At 35.7% G+C, this 18,853-nt stretch overlaps 3 protein-coding genes across 5 annotated transcripts in view; 2 read left to right on the top strand and 1 right to left on the bottom strand.

The window, feature by feature from the left end:
• The window catches only part of LOC129949002 (protein cappuccino), a 171,284-nt gene extending 159,262 nt beyond the window's left edge, over positions 1–12,022 (top strand). For all 3 annotated transcript variants that reach the window (XM_056060185.1, XM_056060186.1, XM_056060184.1), the window contains 4 exons: positions 9,070–10,009; positions 10,076–11,008; positions 11,425–11,722; positions 11,795–12,022. In XM_056060185.1, coding sequence (XP_055916160.1) covers positions 9,070–10,009; positions 10,076–11,008; positions 11,425–11,722; positions 11,795–11,906 — 2,283 coding nt within the window. In that variant the 3' untranslated portion in view covers positions 11,907–12,022. The remainder of the gene's footprint in view (positions 1–9,069; positions 10,010–10,075; positions 11,009–11,424; positions 11,723–11,794) is intronic.
• Positions 12,023–14,617: 2,595 nt separating this feature from the next.
• On the top strand, positions 14,618–15,398 carry LOC129949757 (probable RNA-binding protein EIF1AD). Its single transcript, XM_056061396.1, has 2 exons — positions 14,618–14,752; positions 14,820–15,398. Exon 2 carries the CDS (start codon positions 14,840–14,842, stop codon positions 15,299–15,301), a length of 462 nt encoding a protein of 153 aa, XP_055917371.1. The 5' UTR covers positions 14,618–14,752; positions 14,820–14,839; the 3' UTR covers positions 15,302–15,398.
• On the bottom strand, positions 15,320–16,113 carry LOC129949758 (uncharacterized). Its single transcript, XM_056061397.1, has 2 exons — positions 15,722–16,113; positions 15,320–15,636 (listed from the first exon to the last, which is right to left on the bottom strand). The coding sequence occupies exons 1-2, from the start codon at positions 15,956–15,958 to the stop codon at positions 15,538–15,540; spliced, it is 336 nt and encodes a 111-aa protein (XP_055917372.1). The 5' UTR covers positions 15,959–16,113; the 3' UTR covers positions 15,320–15,537.
• Between the last annotated feature and the right edge of the window lie 2,740 nt (positions 16,114–18,853).

The raw sequence follows: 18,853 nt of genomic DNA, 5'->3' as shown, positions 1-18,853 counted from the left end.
ATTTCTAAACTAAAATTGAAAAATTGTATGTATAAAATGTTAATTAAAAAAAAACGCTCTAATGATTTTTAAATACAAATTTTGAAAAATTAAGGTTTTTGTGAGAAATAAAATGGCATTTAAATTTTTGAAAACAAACTTTTTTAAGGTTTATTTTTAAATATTTAAATTCAGGAAATATTTTTAAACAGACTTATTTATGACCAAGTTCATACTACCCAGTAATTTTTTTTTTCAATTGAGTAAAAAACAATATTTTGCATACATTTTCAATATGAATTCTTGCTCCCAATGTTTTTTGTAGAGACTTAGTTTTTATGAATAGGAGTGCCATATTTTTAAAGATTTTTATTTCTTATAAAAAAATATACCATTTGGATTTTCTTAGTCGCAATTTTTTAGTGCTGAAAACTTCAAGTTAAATCCAGAGCTAATCAATCTTGAACTCAAAGTAAGCTTGCGAACAATTTTTTTAGTGGAGGTTTCTTCTTAAATTAGTACACCTTAAAATTTCTCTAAATCTTACAATCTAACATTTTTCCGCAAAAAGAAATATTGCAGTATCTGTCAAAAATATTTAAATATTCAAACCAGATTTAACCCACTAATTTTGAAATGTTAACTAAAAGATTTTAAATTAAGTACCTTCATTTATTCTCAAGATCTTCGAGTTGAATATTAGTTTTTACCAAGTTTTAGTACTGTTTTCTGTTAAAGATTTAATTGTTGTAAGAAAACTGCCATTTCAATTTTTCCAAACCTTTTAACAGATGTCAAAAACGTTATTCACGGATGCATACAAATAATTTTGGAGATCATATTTTTACCGCTCAATTTTTTGAAAGTTCTCTGCATTTCTTTATCTTCCCATACGAAGTTATTGTAAATTTTCAAATTGAAAATTTTGACATTTCTCGACGTTTCAAGGTCCCTACAGTCGAAATAAAAGATTTTTAGAAAGATGTCTGTGCGTGCGATCGCTACGTTTTTTTCGTCGTCCATACCTCAAGAACCAGAAGAGGTATCGATTTCAAATAAATTTTGTTATTCAGATAATAAGGCATAAAGATGCAGAAAGGGCTCTCAAGAAAATTGCGTGGGTGGTTTTTTTACCATAGCAGTTTGAAAAAAGGTGAACATTTTGGTTAACCTTAAATATCTTACGAACCAAAAACGCTAAAGACTTGAATTTAATTTTATATAATATATTGTAACGTGATACCAAACAGGTATCAGGAAAAAATCAATATAACGGTTTTACGACTGAAATATAATTTCATCTCCAAAACAATTTTTCGCAACGAAGAATAATGTTTTTGACATCTGATAAGATTTTAAGACAAATCGAGTTGACAGTTTTTTTATAAAAAATAAAAATCTAAAAAAAACATTACTCAAAGTTCGTAAAAATTGAATATCGATTCAAATATCTTTTCAAAAACTCTAAATTTAGGTTTCAAGCTTATTTTATCTTATAAGAAATATTGTTTTCAACATTTTGAAAAATGTTGAGAAAAATCGAGTAGACAGTTTTTTTTACAAAAAATAAAAACCTAAAAAAATGTATAAAAGTTGGTAAAAATTGATTTTCGGCTCAAATATATCTTCAAAACTTTTAAATATTGGCTTCAAACTAATTGTATCTTATAAGAAATATTGTTTTCAACATTTGGTTAATTTTTTACAAAAAATAAAACTCTAAAAAAAACAATACTAAAACTTGGTAAAAATTTACTTTCGGCTTAAATAGCTTTTCAAAAATTAAAAATATTGGTTTCAAACTAATTTTATTTCACAGAAAATATTGTTTTCAATATTCAGTAATTTTATATAAAAATCCAACAGTCCGTTTTTTCATAAAAAATAAAATTTACAAAAATAGAACGCAAATTTGGTAAAAATTGATACATATAGAAAAACTTTAAAGCAAGACAAATCGACAGACGGGATGTTAAGTTATCAGTGTGGGTCGCATTTCAGCCTCTTTTTTTCAAGTCGATATCAGTACGTACATACGTACAAAAATGCAGTTGTTCATTTGGGCGTATACTCACCGTATGTATAAAAAATCATGTAGTGGAACATTTCACTATGATTGTATTCATAGATTGTAATTATCATTTTTTTTAAATTTCGAGTACTTGCTCATAAAAACATGAATATTTTGAATCAATTTATTGCTTACCACATTCTTAAAAATGTATTTAAAACAAATTCGTCTTAGTTCCATTCCAAAAAAAACATGTAATTGTACAAGGTGTCGCAGTACATGGTAAAAGCTGAAGTGTATAACAGAATTGGGTAACTTGCCTATACATATCTCACTCTAAATGCAATTTTCGAGCAACACCTGTTTAAATGAAATTTTGAAAAATATCAGTTTTTTACCCACAAACACTAACGGAGGTTTTGCAATTTCGAACTTTAGTCAAAAATGATATAACGATGGTAGAGAAGGCGAAAAAAGTGGCTCCCCTGGTTAAGTCCGTTTAACTGTCTGTTCAGCCATAAGCGTTGGGTCGATTGGCTTCAGATTTGGACTAATTAAGATTTTAGTCGACTTACTCTAGGAAATTGTTTTAAATTTTCTTATACTAAAAATAACAGTAATCCAATACAAATGTTTGCATACCAAAAATATTTGTTTTTACTAAAATTCAAAAGTTTTATATGTAAAAATTGAATTAAAAACAACGTGCTTTTACAATTAAGTTTATTTTGAGAAATCTAATGGCTTTCAGATTTAAATCAAACACAATTTTCATTTTAGTCTTTAAAGAAGTACATATTCGAAAAAATAAAGTTGTAACAAGTATACAGTAGGTGACCTTTTTTGTCTGTTAGTTTCTTGGTTAATTTAGTGGGATTCAGGTCAAACTGAAACAAGTTTTTGTGTTTGCTACGTTTCGCCCATGTCTGTCTTTACACAACAGTTTTTCTTATTTCAAAAAAGTTCTTAAAGTAAAAGTGGAAAAACACTTTCTGAAAGGGTACATATTTTTAACACAGGTAACCTCAAACTAATTTAGCATTGAATGTTACCGTCAATAATTTTCGTGAGTATAACAAATAAGTGCACCATTTCCCGTGAAAAATTCTCGAAGAAATGTTTTATCTACAGAACTTAATAACGCAATAACCGTTTTCAAATACAAAAACATATTAGAAGAAATATTATTTGCCAATTACCCACTGCGGTTCTATTTTTGAATTGATTTACTTTTATCTTTTTCAAAAACCAATAAACATTGCCTAAGTTGATTCATAAAAAAAGAGCTTTTTGTAGAAGGGAAATAATAAGCTGAAAAACAGTTTTGATGTGGTCGCATTTTCATGATCCATTGTCAACGCCAAGGAATCTCTAAACCCTTCAACCAAACCATCAAAGAAAAACAACTCAGTATTATAACACTTATGGTATATCAGTAAAAACCTCTCATCACTAACAGTCCTTATTTTATGTATCAATGTATGTTCCAAACTTATTGGACCAAGAAAAACTATAAAAATTGTCGTCATACATGTGTATAAGTATGTCTTCAGGATAAAAATTGAATTCAATTCGACCAGTATCAGAAGTAGCAGCAAAAAACACCATCACCTGTCAGCAATTCTTCTAATGCCAACTAACAAACAATCAAACGACTTATAGCCTCCATATGCTACTCAATTTTAAAACTTCCCTCAGACATAGAGTCTTTTCGATCTTGTTCTTCATACTTCTACTTCAGAACCTGGACCAGTTCTAGGACTCAGGATAAAAAGTATACATAGAAAGGATTAAGGTTCACTCCTCCGATGCCGTTTAAAGTGAATTCAATAGAAAATCTCTCTTCTTATACGAAAAGCGATTATAGTTGTTCACTTTTCTTCTTATTTTTATTTCATAAATTGAAATCGATTCTCTGATGTCGTGAGATCTTCAGAGGGTGTTTTTTTTTTGTAGATACGTATTGTAATGTGAAACAGAAGAAACTCCTAAGTGGCTTGGATTTTTATTTACAAACAAAATAAAAATATAAAGATTCTCTGTAAAAAGTATAGAGGATGTCGAAGTTGACGTTCGAGTCAACTTGAGTTGAGACCTTATATCTATATTTTGTTAGTAACCCTTTCAGCACACCACCACTAAGTTGGCTGGCTGCACGTGCATTCAGGACTCAACTTTCAAACACCCACAATGACATTGAGTGGTTGTTTTTATTTTTCATTTTTTAACTCGTGCAGCTTTTCCGTGCAATCCAAGAAAATGAAGTTTCATCAGTTTTCCCAGAATTGTAAAACTTTAAAGTGAAACTAAATCTCGACTCGAACACAAACAAAAATTAAAAAAAAATAAAATAGAAAAACAGAAAATCCTTGTGACTTGAAGGCGAAGACGCATACGAAGACACAAGGCGATGAAAAAAGGATGCTATCGTTCAAGTTTCTAAACTTTGGAGATTTGGGTTGAACTAAGATGACTTTGTTTGAAAGGACCTAAGCACACACACATCGCAATGGGATTGGAGTGAAGCTCTTGCAGCTCCTCCATATCACCATAACCATGGTGAATGCAGGATGCTGCTGCATCTCACTGATATCACTCTAGCAGTTATGGTCACCATTATCGTCCCTTATTTACAGTGTCTCGTTGTTGTCATCATCATGGTCGTCTTAGTCGATTACCCTGGAGCAATCCTAAGAACAAGTTTTCTCAGATGATTCCTCCGCAGCAGCCGTTGCACCCGTGCGTCTCGCGTTATCGTCGTTCTAGTCTTCCTCATCGTCATCGTCCATAGAGAATGTACGCGTTACACTCAAAGATTTGTTGTTTCTTTTTGTTCTTCAAAAAGTTCATTCTGTGTGCAAGCCTTTTTGAATGGACTGGAAAAAAGGACAATTGTGCGGTGACCGTTTCTCCGGTAAAAAGGAAACAAAAGGACAAGTAACACACTTGTTTGTACGAGTATGTATGTTTCTATGTGTATGTTTGTAGAGATGACATCAGTTTCAGTTAAATTGAGCGTTTTAGATTGAAGTTGTTTTGTGCAACTACTGACACGATTCTTGAAAAGTGACTTAGGTTATATGGAGGACATGTAATGCCCAGGAAAGGCCAAACTTTGTTGTAAGACATTTAAGTTAGTTTTTCCTGTTAACCGAGCGTATATGAGGGTTTTATATGGAAGTATTGTATTGTGTGTATCCTCAATTTGTTTTGGCAGATGCATTTATGGCCAACATTTTATGACGTTCGTTTTAGAAGTAGGGTAAAAATAGACAGGTAAAGGCACATATATTTAAACAATGGCCTATTGACAAGCTTAAGCCTTTTTAAACTTTAGACTTGCCCTTCAACCTATTTGGGAACCACCCATGAACAAATTGAGTTTTGTCAAAAGTTAAGTAGGTCAGAGAGAAAACATTTGTTTAATTACTCGATTAGGACAAGTGAAAGTCTCCTTTTAACAATTGCAATCTTATATATGCAAACAAAAAATACAAAATTCAGTTGACCCAGAAGCTGAGGGTAACAAAAGACAAAGGCGGATGCTGGCTAAATTATATATCGGGAGCATCTGGAAACTGACCTTAATTTTTATTCAGATATCATCATCAGCGATAAGGCCTATTTCTGGAAGAATGGGTAGGTATGCCTGTAGATAATATTTTTGAATTTAGGACGATTTTTGACTTTAAATAAATATAATGAACTAAACAACTGGAATTCCTCTAATTGTCTTGAAAAAAATGTAAATCAATAGTAGGATCCCATTTTCTTCGCTTAACCTCTAAGTTCATGCGAATTCCTAGCCATGTAAATGAAGGCATTTATTACACCAGCCTTTAATAAGGGGAACAAGTCCGACATTAATAATTGCAGAACAATCTCCAAAGCTGACTTGAATTCCAAAGTTTTTCGAACAAGTTGCTTGTGATATTTGATATTTCAACTGCAAGAATATTTTATGTAGTCAACAACATCGTTCTCTGAAAAAATGATCGACAATCCTAATCTACCCGCATTTCCGCATAAGTTCTTAAAATACCCTAAACAAGGCTCATTGATTATTCTTAAGCTTTTCAACTTTCTCATAGGTTAGGTTAGGTTGGAGTGGATGTCCGTCATGGAATCAGTTGTCTGCCCATTTTGATACCACATGAATCTTTATTCATTCTCTTAAATTCATTGATACAAATTGGAAATCCAATGAAAGACTAGTGTCTTTGAGATTCGTTATAGAAGAATTCTCCTAGGAAAGTCTTGCGTTATTGAGCTAAAAAAAGGCATGTAAAAAGGAACTGAAGAACTGTTTCTTCGTCTTCTTCATGCATACAGCTTATGCAAAAGTCATTTTAGAATACGCCTAGCCGAATGGCGTGCTTTCTTATTATACTGAAGCCGGTTAGGTCACCGATTATAGATCTTGTATGCAATCTGCTTAGAAATATCAAGCACCTTGAACGCTCTATATATCTAGGGTAGACCATATAGTTTTATTTTGCCTGACAATTGGAGATTTTAGTCCATCTGATGTTGGTTTTGGGTCTTGGGTTCAATACCAGCCTGTGCCATCTAAAGATTTTTGACGGGTACTGCCTCTTGCGAGGAATTGACAAATTCTTAAGAGTAATTCTTGTCATGAAAAATGCTTTCTCAAATTCGCCGTTCGGATCTGGCTTAGAACTGTAGGCCCCTCAATCCCTGACAACAGTACTCGCACACAGGAATGCTTGAGAGTTGTAAGTCACTAGGCCCTAGTTCTTAACGGACTGTTGCGTCTTATCGAACCAAAAACTTACACGTCGCGATTGGTGTGCCAAAAGAGGTAGAATGGGTAGTGCTGTAAGTTTGTTGGCGAGTTCATCTGCTTTACAGTTTCCTGGAATGTGTCTTTGACCTGCTGCGGCGGCTCTCAGCAAAGGTGAATGTTTAACTAGTATGGCATCTCTATTAGAAAAGATCGACAGTTATGTGCTGCTATGGAGTTTGTAGGGACAGAGTCCAAAGATTAAATGGCAGCCTGACTATCTAAGAAAATCCTGGTATTAGGTGTTGATATCACGTTTACTTTAAGCCATTACAAACATCATTTTATAGCTATAAGCCATGCCTGAAACACCCTATAGTAATTGAGAAAGCGGAAAGAGAGCCTTAATATAAGTCGTTTAGAGTGTACGCCTTCACTAACTCCATCTGGAGGGTAAATAAATGTGGCAGTTTCTATCCCACTGCATAGGGACCAATACTGTTTTAAGTTAACTGTATTTCCGATGCGAAGTTTGCAGCTATCTCATAATATCGTCACATTTAAGCTGAAGACAATTGATTTTTTTCCCTGAATTTCTTCTTACCTTTAAAATAGCTCTTATCGAGTTAATTTTAGAAATGATTTTGAATTTTGTTTGACAAAACAGGAGTTCCGCACGGTAGTCATTTAGGGCCACTACGCCGATCTAAAGAATTTCAGGTTTCTTATGTTGCTCCCGCTCTGTATTACACTTTGGTACGCCATATCTCGAGTACGTTTTCCTTGTATAGAATGCTTTTCACGAGATGCATAAGTTGAACGCAAATTCATAAGTTTCTCTTTAAGAGAACTACCATGGCCTGTTCCAAAAGTAGCCTCTATTCCATAGGAGGACTGCGCGACGTTCTCAATCTCAAGAATTGAGCATCGCTCAAGCCGTATTATTGCGTATTTTTCGTAAGTGTCTTTGTTTACACCCATGCAAGACCAACCTAAATCAAATCATGTGAGCTGACGTACCTTCCCCGATAGTTTAGGTTCTTACTCGAATCTCTCTCGATACATTGTTCTTCTAGGATAGAATCAGAACTAGAAGTTTAACTTTTGGTAAAGGGTTGGCGGAGAGTTAGTGGCGACGGCGCCTTCCTAAACTGCAGGATTCCTTTAGGTGGCAAGGACGGGACATCAATAATTCTTTTGCTATTCATGTTTTCCTTCTGTAAACTAGACTAAGTTATTCACTGTGGGGAAATGAAAAGAGTCCAATACCTCCTCCTCGTTTGTTGTGTTGATGCACCCATTAACTTATGACCTTTTAGGATAGCAATCAATAAATATGCTTGAGGCCTACTCTAAATGTCATTTTGATATTTCTTCGGAAATATTCGGCCATAGATTTGTCAAAACCCAACAAATATCAAGAAAAGACCATCTGTTGGTTGCAGTTTCGAAAGAAACTTTATTTTTAATTAAATTGTCCAAGTATAAATCAATGCTTTGGATGAAGGAGTAATCCGTTTTTGGCCAATTTCAATGCAATGTTATTCATTTTGAATCTGTGACATTGACTTTGATTGCTGTTTGCCTACTAGGGTTTAAACTAGTCTGTTTGAATGGTATAAAGTGTTGCATGCTACCTGTCCGAAGAGATCAAGTGGGGTTAAAGAGAGGAATGTTTCAAGGTCTGTGATGGTTCCTCACACAAGCTTTGTTTTATTAAAATTTAGAATTAAGGAGCGTTTAATGAGTGACCCCTTGTATTACCAATCAGATTCCTAGGGCAATCTTAAGTCTGAACTTGTATGAAACTAACCGAATTGTTAATTAATTTCTTCTTAATTGGGTACCTACCCATAATTATAGATTGTTTATTAAACCTTAACAAAAATAAACTATCAATCAAATCAATTATCGCACCAATGAACTTGCAACAAACAGCTGTCAAAGTGGATAATTGTTTTCTGATTAACCAAGAAAAAATGTTAAACAATTGTATTCTCAAATAAGTTCAACTTCATTCCACTTAAAATAGCAAAAATTTCCATTTCAAAAGAACCTCTTATCAGCAAAAGTTTATTATTAATTTAGGTCGGAGTCATTAAAAAAATATAAAACAATCTAAACTTAGCATCACATTACTTTTGTCATGCATCATCTGTTCGATGCACATTTTTATTGAAGAGCTGAGACACTCGCTCTTCTCATGCGTTCAATAGTAAATCTATAAATTTAATCACTGAAGATTTCCAACACTTCATTATTTTTATTTCTTTCTGCGTGAAGCGTGAGTTAACAATAAGTTTAATTTATTTGTGTTTAATTTATTTTTGTTTAGCCATTTCAAATGTATCAATGGCGGTATACGGAACTACCAACAACTTCTATTCCAATGACACCTGGAAAACTTGATAAGGAATCAGCTTGGCCCTATTGCAGTACTCCAGCTAGTAGTGTTGTTCGGGCTTCGAAAGGATTGCACGTTGACAGCCCTATTGAGGTGGTAACCGCTGAGCTTCGTAAGGCTATTCTCGATTGCAATAGTTTGAATGAAGTCCATGGAGTGATTAATGAGTTGCTTGTTCAGCAACATCATCAGGCTACACGACCAAAATTATCAAAACGATGTCTTCCACTTAATGAGGCGCTGAATGCCACAGAAGTGACAATTTATGAAAAAGACGCAAAGGATGTGTCGAATAGCGAGAAGCAGAGGGAAGAAATTGGAGTTCAAACGAGTGTTCTGGAAGACGCACAATGTGATCTTTGTCAGAGATGTCGTGCTCAGCTCAAGACGCCGCCGAAGGGTGGAGTTGACCAATTCGTTCAGACGAGTTTTAATGAGACCGATGTGTCTGTTCCTAAGAGACCACCAGCGTACGTACCTCCTCCTCCACCACCGCCACCACCTCCTCCGCCAATTTTACAAAGTGCCGGACCAGCTCCACCACCTCCTCCTCCACCACCAATGCCAGGAATTAGTGGTGGTGGACCCCCACCCCCTCCACCAATGCCAGTTCAAGGAGGTCCCCCTCCTCCGCCACCTCCGCCAATGCCGATGGCCAATGCCCCACCTCCGCCGCCGCCCCCACCAGGAGCTGGACCGCCAGCTCCACCTCCTCCCCCGTCATCATCAGGAGGTCAGCCACCTCCCCCTCCTCCCCCTGGTCTACACCTAAACACAAACATTTCAACGCCACCTCCTGCCCCGGGTGTTCCTAAGACTTCGACACCAACTCCATTTCCAGCGCCACCTACCGGTTGGTTTCAAACCAATAGTAAGTTTTTTATCCATTCCTTATTTTGTTTAACTTTTAATGACTTGTTTTCTTGGTGTCTTCTAGTTCTTCGGAAAAATGCAGTCAACCCTCCTAAGGCTATGAAACCTCTCTATTGGACTCGGATCGTAGCACCAAACCCAGCTAAAACAGAAGACGTTTCAGATGGCGCTACTAACAAAAATGGCTCCAAAGAGCTTTGGCAAGAAATCGATGAAACTAATCTCGACAACATCGATGAATTCACTGAACTCTTCTCGCGGCAAGCAATTGTCCCAAAAGTCAAATTGGAAAAAGCCAAGTCTATTGTGAAGACGGTTAAAGTTCTTGATACAAAGCGTTCTCAAAATGTTGGCATATTTGCTCGAAGTTTACACTTTGACATTTCCGAAATCGAGCATGCAATTTATCATGTTGACACTTCTGTGGTGAGTTTGGAAATTCTTCAGCAAATCATGGAAATTAAAGCGACCAGTTCGGAATTGGAAATGATAAAAGATGCTGCCCAAGGAGAAATACCCTTGGATTCGCCGGAAAAGTTCCTTCTTAAAATCGCACAAATCTCATTCTCAGCGGAACGTATTTCGTGTATTGTCTTTCAATCTGAATTCGAAGAGGCAGTCTCATTGATCGAGAGAAAGCTGAAAGTTGTTAAGGATCTGTCAAATTTCTTGATGGCATGTGAGGATTTGAAGCTGGTCTTCTCGATAATTCTTACTCTGGGCAATTATATGAATGGAGGGAATCGAACGAGAGGTCAAGCTGATGGGTTTACTTTGGAAATTTTGGGAAAACTTAAGGATGTTAAATCGAAAGATTCCAAAACAACTTTGTTGCACTTTATTGTGAAAACTTATATAAGTAGACGGAGAAAGGAAGGCACCGCGTTGCCAGAGTTGTTGTTACCAATACCAGAACCATCGGATGTGGAAAGGGCTGTGCAGGTGGATTTCGATGAGGTTAAACTTCAGATTATCAAACTGAATGAAAAATTGAGTGGTAAGTTATTTTGCTTATTCCAAATAATGCGTAGTTAAGAAGCTATTGGTGGTCTTTGCTAATATCGCATCCGGTTAAAAGTAATGCAAATGTTGAATTTAACACCGAAATCGCTAAGCTGATAGCAAACAAAATTTTCTGTTACTTATTTTTAAGCAACAAAATATGCTCAACTTCGTTTTAATAAGATTTTTAAGAGCAAAATGTCCGAAAATAGTCAAACTAAGTCTAGATGCCACTAGGCAACTTAAGATAGCTCATCTTACAAATATTTGTTTTTCCTAAAGTTGCTGGCAACTTTTTTCAGAATTAGCTTTTAATTGCCTAATTTAAATTAGTTTTGTTTTGTCACCAACTTCATTTGTCAAAAAGGAATTTGTATGTACATTTTAGAATTTTGTCTTTCTTTTTTTCAGCCTGCAAGAAAACAACCGAAGAAGTTATACTCAAATCTAGTGAGAATAATCTTCAGCCTTTTAAGAAAAAGATGGAAGATTTCATTGAAGTAGCTGACAAAAATGTTGAAGAGCTACGAAACCTTTTAGAAGAATGTCAAGAGCTGTTTATCGAGACAATGCGTTTCTACCATTTCATACCCAAATCAGGAACTCTAGAGAATTCCACACCTGGACAGTTCTTTGATTATTGGACAAATTTCACTTATGATTTTAAGGACATTTGGAAGAAGGAAATCGCTTATCTGTGGAATGAATTGTAAATATTTGTTTGATATTTCAAATTAATTAATTGTAACTTTGTGAATTTAAATATTTTTTTTAAATTTAGATTGAAAAAATCAAAGGAGAAACAAACTGCAGCATCAGGATCACGTTTGAAACCCATGAAGATGAGACCTGGTGGATTAAAAGACCGATTAATGAATCGACTCAAAAAGTAGACTGAATAATATTATAGAATTAATGTGTTTGAATTTATTTTTGTTTGCTTTCTTGTTTCGTAGACACAAATATAGTTAAACTCAAAAAAATATATATAATTAAAATATTTAGTTAGCTACTTAAAAATACATACATGTTATTTATTAACTAATAATTGTTAACAGAACAAAGGTTTGTAAATAGGATAATTATTATTACATATTAAAAATATTTCTCGTTTAATTAATTTAATAAAACTTCTGCTACATTCTATGAAAAGGCTTTAAGTTATGATTTTTTTTCAATCATTTTGTGTTGGAAACAATTTAGGATAACTTAAAGTTCCTAACAATCACAAAACACAATACTAAGTATTTACAAGGCTGACATACTAGATACTGACTGCTCGTCGATACCTAGTCTCACAGAAAACCCCCTTTATTAGCGATTACACCTCTTTAGCTATCCTTGCGATCTTTGCGGGAAAAAATATAAAAAAATTTTAAACGCCATCTGTTGTTTCTCTCCTCGGAAAATCTTTCTTTATCAAAGAACCTAAGGATATTATTGTTGTAAAGTCTGACAAAATAAACCAAATACCACTATAATGATCAAAAGTTACTCTATACTTCCGCTGAGTCTACAGCAGAGCTAGTAAAGTTAAGTAACAGATGACACCAACGCGAAGTTAGCAACTAACAGTCCATATCTAGTAGGTCAATGATTTACAGTGTGTAAGTTGTTAAAAATTGCCATATCTAAGCTGAAGTCTAATAAAGCCGCTGGAGCGGATGGCTTCAATGCCAAGCTCCTTAAAGCAGCTGGAGATAAGTTGGTTAGGAGCATGCACCAACTTATCTGAAAGATATGGTCTGAAGAAAGGATGCCCAATGAATGGAACCTCAGTATTGTTTGCCCGATCCTGGAGACCCTCTTAACTGCACCAACTATAGAGGAAACAGTCTACTTAACATCGCCTTCAAAATGTTCTCTGCCGTTATATGTGAACGTCTAAATCCCATCGTCAACAACCTGATAGGTCCTTATCAGTGTGGTCTTAGACCAGGAAAGTCCACAGTCGATCAAATATTCACATTACAGCAGATCCTGGAAAAAACCCAAGAACACCAAATCGACACCCACCATCTTTTCTTCGATTTCATGGCCGCATGGACGAGGATGAGACCGTTTGTGCAGGATAACCATGGAGAATTGACGCTGCTTTATAAAGGTTGGAAACAACTTAACAGAAGCTTTCGATGTCAAAAAAGGTTTTAGACAAGGTGATGCGCTGTCATGCGATTTTTTTAACATCGTGTTTGAAAGAATAGTGCAGAGCTCACACGTCAACACTAGAGGCACTATCTTTCAAAAGTCTGTCCAATTACTGGCATATGCTGATGACATTGACATAATCGGAAGAACTCAGCGTGATGTCTTTGAGGTAGTCAAGGACTTCGTCTACCTAGGCTCCGCTGTAAACGCAGAAAACAACACCAGCGCTGAGATCAAACGCAGAATAACTCTTGCTAACCGATGTTTCTTTGGACTAAGAAAGCAATTGAGTAAATTGAGTAGCAAAGTCCTCTCTCGAGGGACCAAAGTGTCGGTATATAAGACCCTCATCATCCCCGTCCTGCTTTACGGTGCAGAAGCATGGACTATGACAAAAGCAGATGAAAGCACCGTGTGATCTACGGTTCCGTATGCATCGAAGGGGAGTGGAAGAGAAGATGGAACGACGAGCTATACGGGCTGTACAGCAACGTAGACTTAGCCAGAAGGGTAAAAGTCCAACGACTAAGATGGCTGGGTCACGTATAACGCATGAAAACCAATGCTTTGGCCCGGAAAGTCTTCGAATCCACACCCACATGACAGTGCAGTAGAGGAATACCGCGGATCAGGTGGCGCGCACAAGTAGAAAGTGACCTCACCCAACTTGGAGCTCGAAACTGGAGACATCTAGCTAGGGACCGAGCTAGATGGAGAAGTTGGTTGGATGAGACCCTAGTTCACACAGGACTGTAGCCTTAAGTAAGTAAGTTGTTAAAAATTGTAAATGATTGCTTATTTGAAATGATCACAAAGCAGCAAGTGAACGATTTCAGGAATTTGCACATTTTACTTTGAAAAGCAATAAAATATAACCGAAGTTTCGCAAATTTCTCATTTACAAGTAAACGCCCTAAAACATTTCATGAAACTTAAGCGAACGCTTTAAAACAGTTAAGGAAACTTAAGGACTGTCACTTTGTAAGCTGTCATCGTGACATTTTAATTTAATTTTGATGAAAAATCATCTACAAATGTGGAAATAAAAAAACTACTCTCTTAACAGTTAGTTCGATTTTAAATTATTGTAAGAATTCAGAAACAAAATTGGAAAGTCAACTTCTAGTAAGTTTCGAGTTCGGTAGATCTTAGAAATATGGCCGGCTAGCTTTTAAGTATTCGATTGAAGCAAAGAGACGACATTATTTTGTTTGTCAAGTTTGATCGTTTGTTAATAAACTTAGGCGCCTGAAAAAGTTATATATAAAAAGTTATATAACTATAAAAATAATTATCTGCAACTTTTTGAACACTTCCATAATCACTTAAATTCAATTTTCATCTTACTGAATGCGTCCATTCGTTTTGGTAATAGATTTCTACTTTCATGTAGTCAGCTGTCAACTGCCAAAACACAAAAACGTCATAAATCTGAATTCAGGATAAACGTGCAAAAACGAGATTTTGAAAAACTTTTTGTGGCTCTTGCGCTGCCTCAATCATTAAATTTTCCAATTTAAATGCATTTAAAAAATATAACAATCTCAAAAAACATTTATTCAATTGCAAAGTTATCAATCTCGTGAAGGAAGTAAGTACCATCAAATATCATTCAATCAGTCAAAGTAAATAACTCGATAACATTTTTCTTTTGTTAGATTTGTTTTGTTTTTATATCATGTCTCGTGTTACTCGCAACAAACATGTCATGAAGGAGATGATGGACGATGATTTGGAGCTCCCAACGGCGAATCAACAAATCGTTCGTGTGACTAGCAGCCGAGGTAACAATCTCCTAGAAGTCGAGGGTTCAGATGATGCGGAGAAATTCTTAGTCTCGATGCCGACCAAATTTCGCAGGAATGTTTGGGTTAAACGCGGCGATTTTGTCCTCGTCGAACCGATCGAGGAGGGAGACAAAGTGAAGGCAGAAATTTGTAGAGTTTTGACACCGGAACATGTCAAGGAGTACGAGAAGGCCGGCATTTGGCCGAAGAAGTTCACCAAGAAGCGTGAGCACTCCGAAGAACAACCAAATGAGGAAGGTGGCGATTGTTTCATGGTGCGCAACCTGAACAGACCCCAGGAAACTGAGAGCGACTCTGAAGATGAAACTGACTCGTCCTCCGAAGAGGGCTAGAATTAAAAATGCTTCAGCTATAATATAGGTGCTTTATTTAATAAACAAAAAATAGTTGTACGTACAAAATTTAGAGAAATACAAATTTTGAAATTAATGTGGCGACTTTTGAAGAAAATTTTAATAAACTTATGTAATTATAGTGGAAATTATCCTTTAAAAGGAAAGGAGCCTCTGGGCCAGTCAACCCGAACTTGATGTCACAGACAAGAATTACTCGTTTTTTGTTTTAAGATCTATCCCTGCCGATAGATGTCTTTGCTATGATTCCAAAACTGTACCATCATGTTGTAGCCTTCGACATCTAAATCTTGATTTCCACCAAACAGGATAACCTAGAAAAATAGCATTGCATTTAATCGGTGCACTCACATTTCTGGTCTAAAAGAACCAGAACCAGTTTTTCCTTTTTCAACTTACCTCTCTCGCACGAATAGCGTCAGCTCCAGCAGGAGTTCCAATTATTTCAACCCAATCGGATGATCGAGCACTGATTGGTTCTGGTAGGGTGACCCGCACGTCCAGATCATCGGTAGTTTTGGCTCGAATCGATAAACTGCTACTCTCGGATTCTATTTTCACGAACAGACTCACAGTTTTACCGACAAAATTTCGCAACATCGAACCATTTACGGGAGTACGCACTTCGAAAGCCATTTTTAATTTTAAATTTTATTGGTTTTAAATGGAATCAGAAGGTTGTAAAAGAGCAATTATTCCTGTTTTCTTTTTATTGCGGATGCGGTTAAACGTTAAATGTGGATGGATGCAAAAATTCTTGTTGCTTCTTGTTGTGCTGTTTTTTTATTATGACTTGACTCTGTTGTTTGACAGTTAGGCTTGTTTAAAACTGGCGGGAATTTTATCTTTTAACTTGGTTTTTATGAACGCATTCAGATGGAAATGGTTTTATACTAAGGTAAAGTGATCGTATCTTATAATGTTTGATTTACATGTATTTGCATTTGATTTCTGCTTGGATGCTGTTAGGTTTTTTGATTTATTTCATAATACTTTCGTGAAGACTTGCGAGGAGACTTAACTGTCAAAATTTTATAACATTCTATAGGAAGTAAAAAATAGGACTTAAAACTAATGGCGTATTCTTCCCCACTTTCAGGTTTAATTCTAGTTTTCTGCATTATGAAGATGTAAATCCAATTTTAAGCTTAAAAGCTTCTATCATTGTAACTGCAAACTTATTAATTTATAATATTATTATATAAGAACAACACTAACTGGTCCTTTAGAATATAAGCAATGGAGTTTTCATTGTTAAGGATAGAAGACTTCTTGAATAAAGGTACAAACAAAATACTAAAGTAATCAGATCTTACTTGGGGTTGGGGTCTCCATTGGACATCTACTATCGACGCAAAAGGTAAATCAATAAAAAAGTAAACAACAGATTAACCGTTGTGTCAAATGTGACATTTGAAGTTGCTCATGGCAAGATATAATATGCCCAGTCAAAAAAAAAACACTGCATTGCGGATGAGATTTCGAAAGAGAAGTTGGATTAGATTTTACTCTTGTGAAACCTCAGGGTTAGTGTAATTCATTTCGTTTTTTTAAGGTAGCGCTGACATTAATATTTTTGTCAAACTCAGCTGTCAATTTGACATTCAATGGATTTTTTATCAATTGAACAAGACTTTAAGATTACCTAAACTTACTACAGCATTGGTGATTAAAACGTAGTCACTTCTCGTGAATAACGCAATGATTATGATCGCCCCGAGTAATCGGTAAAGTTGTAGAGAAACTAAAAGAGAGTCGAAACATTACTGACATCCTGCTGGACATGCATACAAACTAGATTGCCATATACAGGAATGGTTGAGAGTTGTCAGTCACTAGGCCCTGGTTCTCTAGGGACTGTTTCGCTTCCTATTTTTTTTTATTTGCCAAACCTTATAATAATAAATGTCCTTATTAACTTTGACCAACAAAAAACAAAGTTACTAAGGATAGTTGAAACAGCAGAAGGCGTTTAAAAATAATTATAATTTTGTCCACCAAACCTATAAAAAAGCAAGCATAGCTAAAGAGATGGAACTAAATTTAGTTGGGGTTTGTATGAGAATGAGTATCTACTAGCAGTCCTTATCTTGAATGTCTTGCCGAGGAAATAACTTACCTACCTACTTAAGGTGCCACTAAATTGCAGACGGACGTACGCCTCAACCAACATGTATCTCCAGCCAGCTGTTGTACTGTTTCGTACTAACAGGGCCGGATTTGATTCTTGTCACTACTAAGGCATAACACTGGTAGTGGAGTGTATCGAATAGAATTCCGTGGTTCAACGCAGTAATATTTTTTTTTATAGTCTTCGTCTGTTTTGGTTTTTGTTATTCTTTTATTTGCAATGGCTGGAAATTTCAGGGTAGATTATTGTAATATTCGTGGGCTTAGAGCGAATTTTCTTTCTGTGTACTCCCATACTGCTTTAAACAGGCCAGCTGTTTTGGCACTAAGTGAAACCCAAGTGGGTGAGGATTCCGATCCCACTGAATTCTTTATTCAAGGGTATAACTTGGTGCCATTATTCTTTTCTCACCATGGTCTCGCCATATACATTAGGAATGATGTTGCTTATCAGTTTTTGCCACAATATGGTCTCTGCACCAATTCTTTTTTCAATTTTATGTGGTTTAAATTTTCCGTGAACAAACAAATCATTCACTATAGCTTCCTTTATCGAAGCCCAAATCTAGACAGAGTATCAACTTCTCGTGAATTTGAACATCTAATCCAATACATTGTTTCACTGACAGATTCACACCCCTCTTCTTCGGATGTGGAACTGCAACGGCAAAATATGATAAGCTCATTAAATTCCGACCTAAACAGCATTGTACAATGGGGAATAAGAAACCGCGTGGAATTTAATGCTTCGAAAACGCAATGCTGTCTTGTATCGTTAAAGCGAAATATACCCCCCCTGCCATTATCCATAAATGGCACTTGCATCGAGGAAACTGAACATCTGGATATTCTTGGTATGTGTATCACCAACCACCTTTTGTAGAACGATCACATACGCGATGTCACCAAAATTGCCGCAAGATGTTTGAGTTTTCTAAGGCGTTGCAAGAAGTTTTTCTCCCCTCTGATCTGGCTGTTATTTACAAGACTTATATACGTCCAAAGCTTGAGTATAACTCCCATATCTGGGCCGGTGCTCCTACAACTTACTTAAGCCCTTTTGGATAGTATTGAACGTAGAGCATTTAGATTGATTGGTGATATTACCATCATAAGATCATTTACGTCACTTGAACATCGTCGAAATGTTTCTTGTCTCACCCTCTTTTACCGTTATTTTAATGGTTTATGCTCTAGAGAAATAGCCAGCTGCATTCCTCAGAGATTCGTTCTTTAGCCGTACTATGCGAATGTGGAATGCCTTGCCACACTCTGTCTTTCCCAGCTATTGCAATATTCAGGAATTCAAAACCAATGTGCACCGAAATCTCCTTTCAACCCCTTGAGTGTGCGCTTATTATAAAAAAAAAAAGCTCGGTTCCTAGCTAGCTGTCTCCATTT

The sequence above is a fragment of the Eupeodes corollae genome, chromosome 3, assembly GCF_945859685.1.
Source record: "Eupeodes corollae chromosome 3, idEupCoro1.1, whole genome shotgun sequence".
NCBI lineage: Eukaryota > Metazoa > Arthropoda > Insecta > Diptera > Syrphidae > Eupeodes > Eupeodes corollae.
This window is presented reverse-complemented; position numbering and strand designations above follow the sequence as displayed.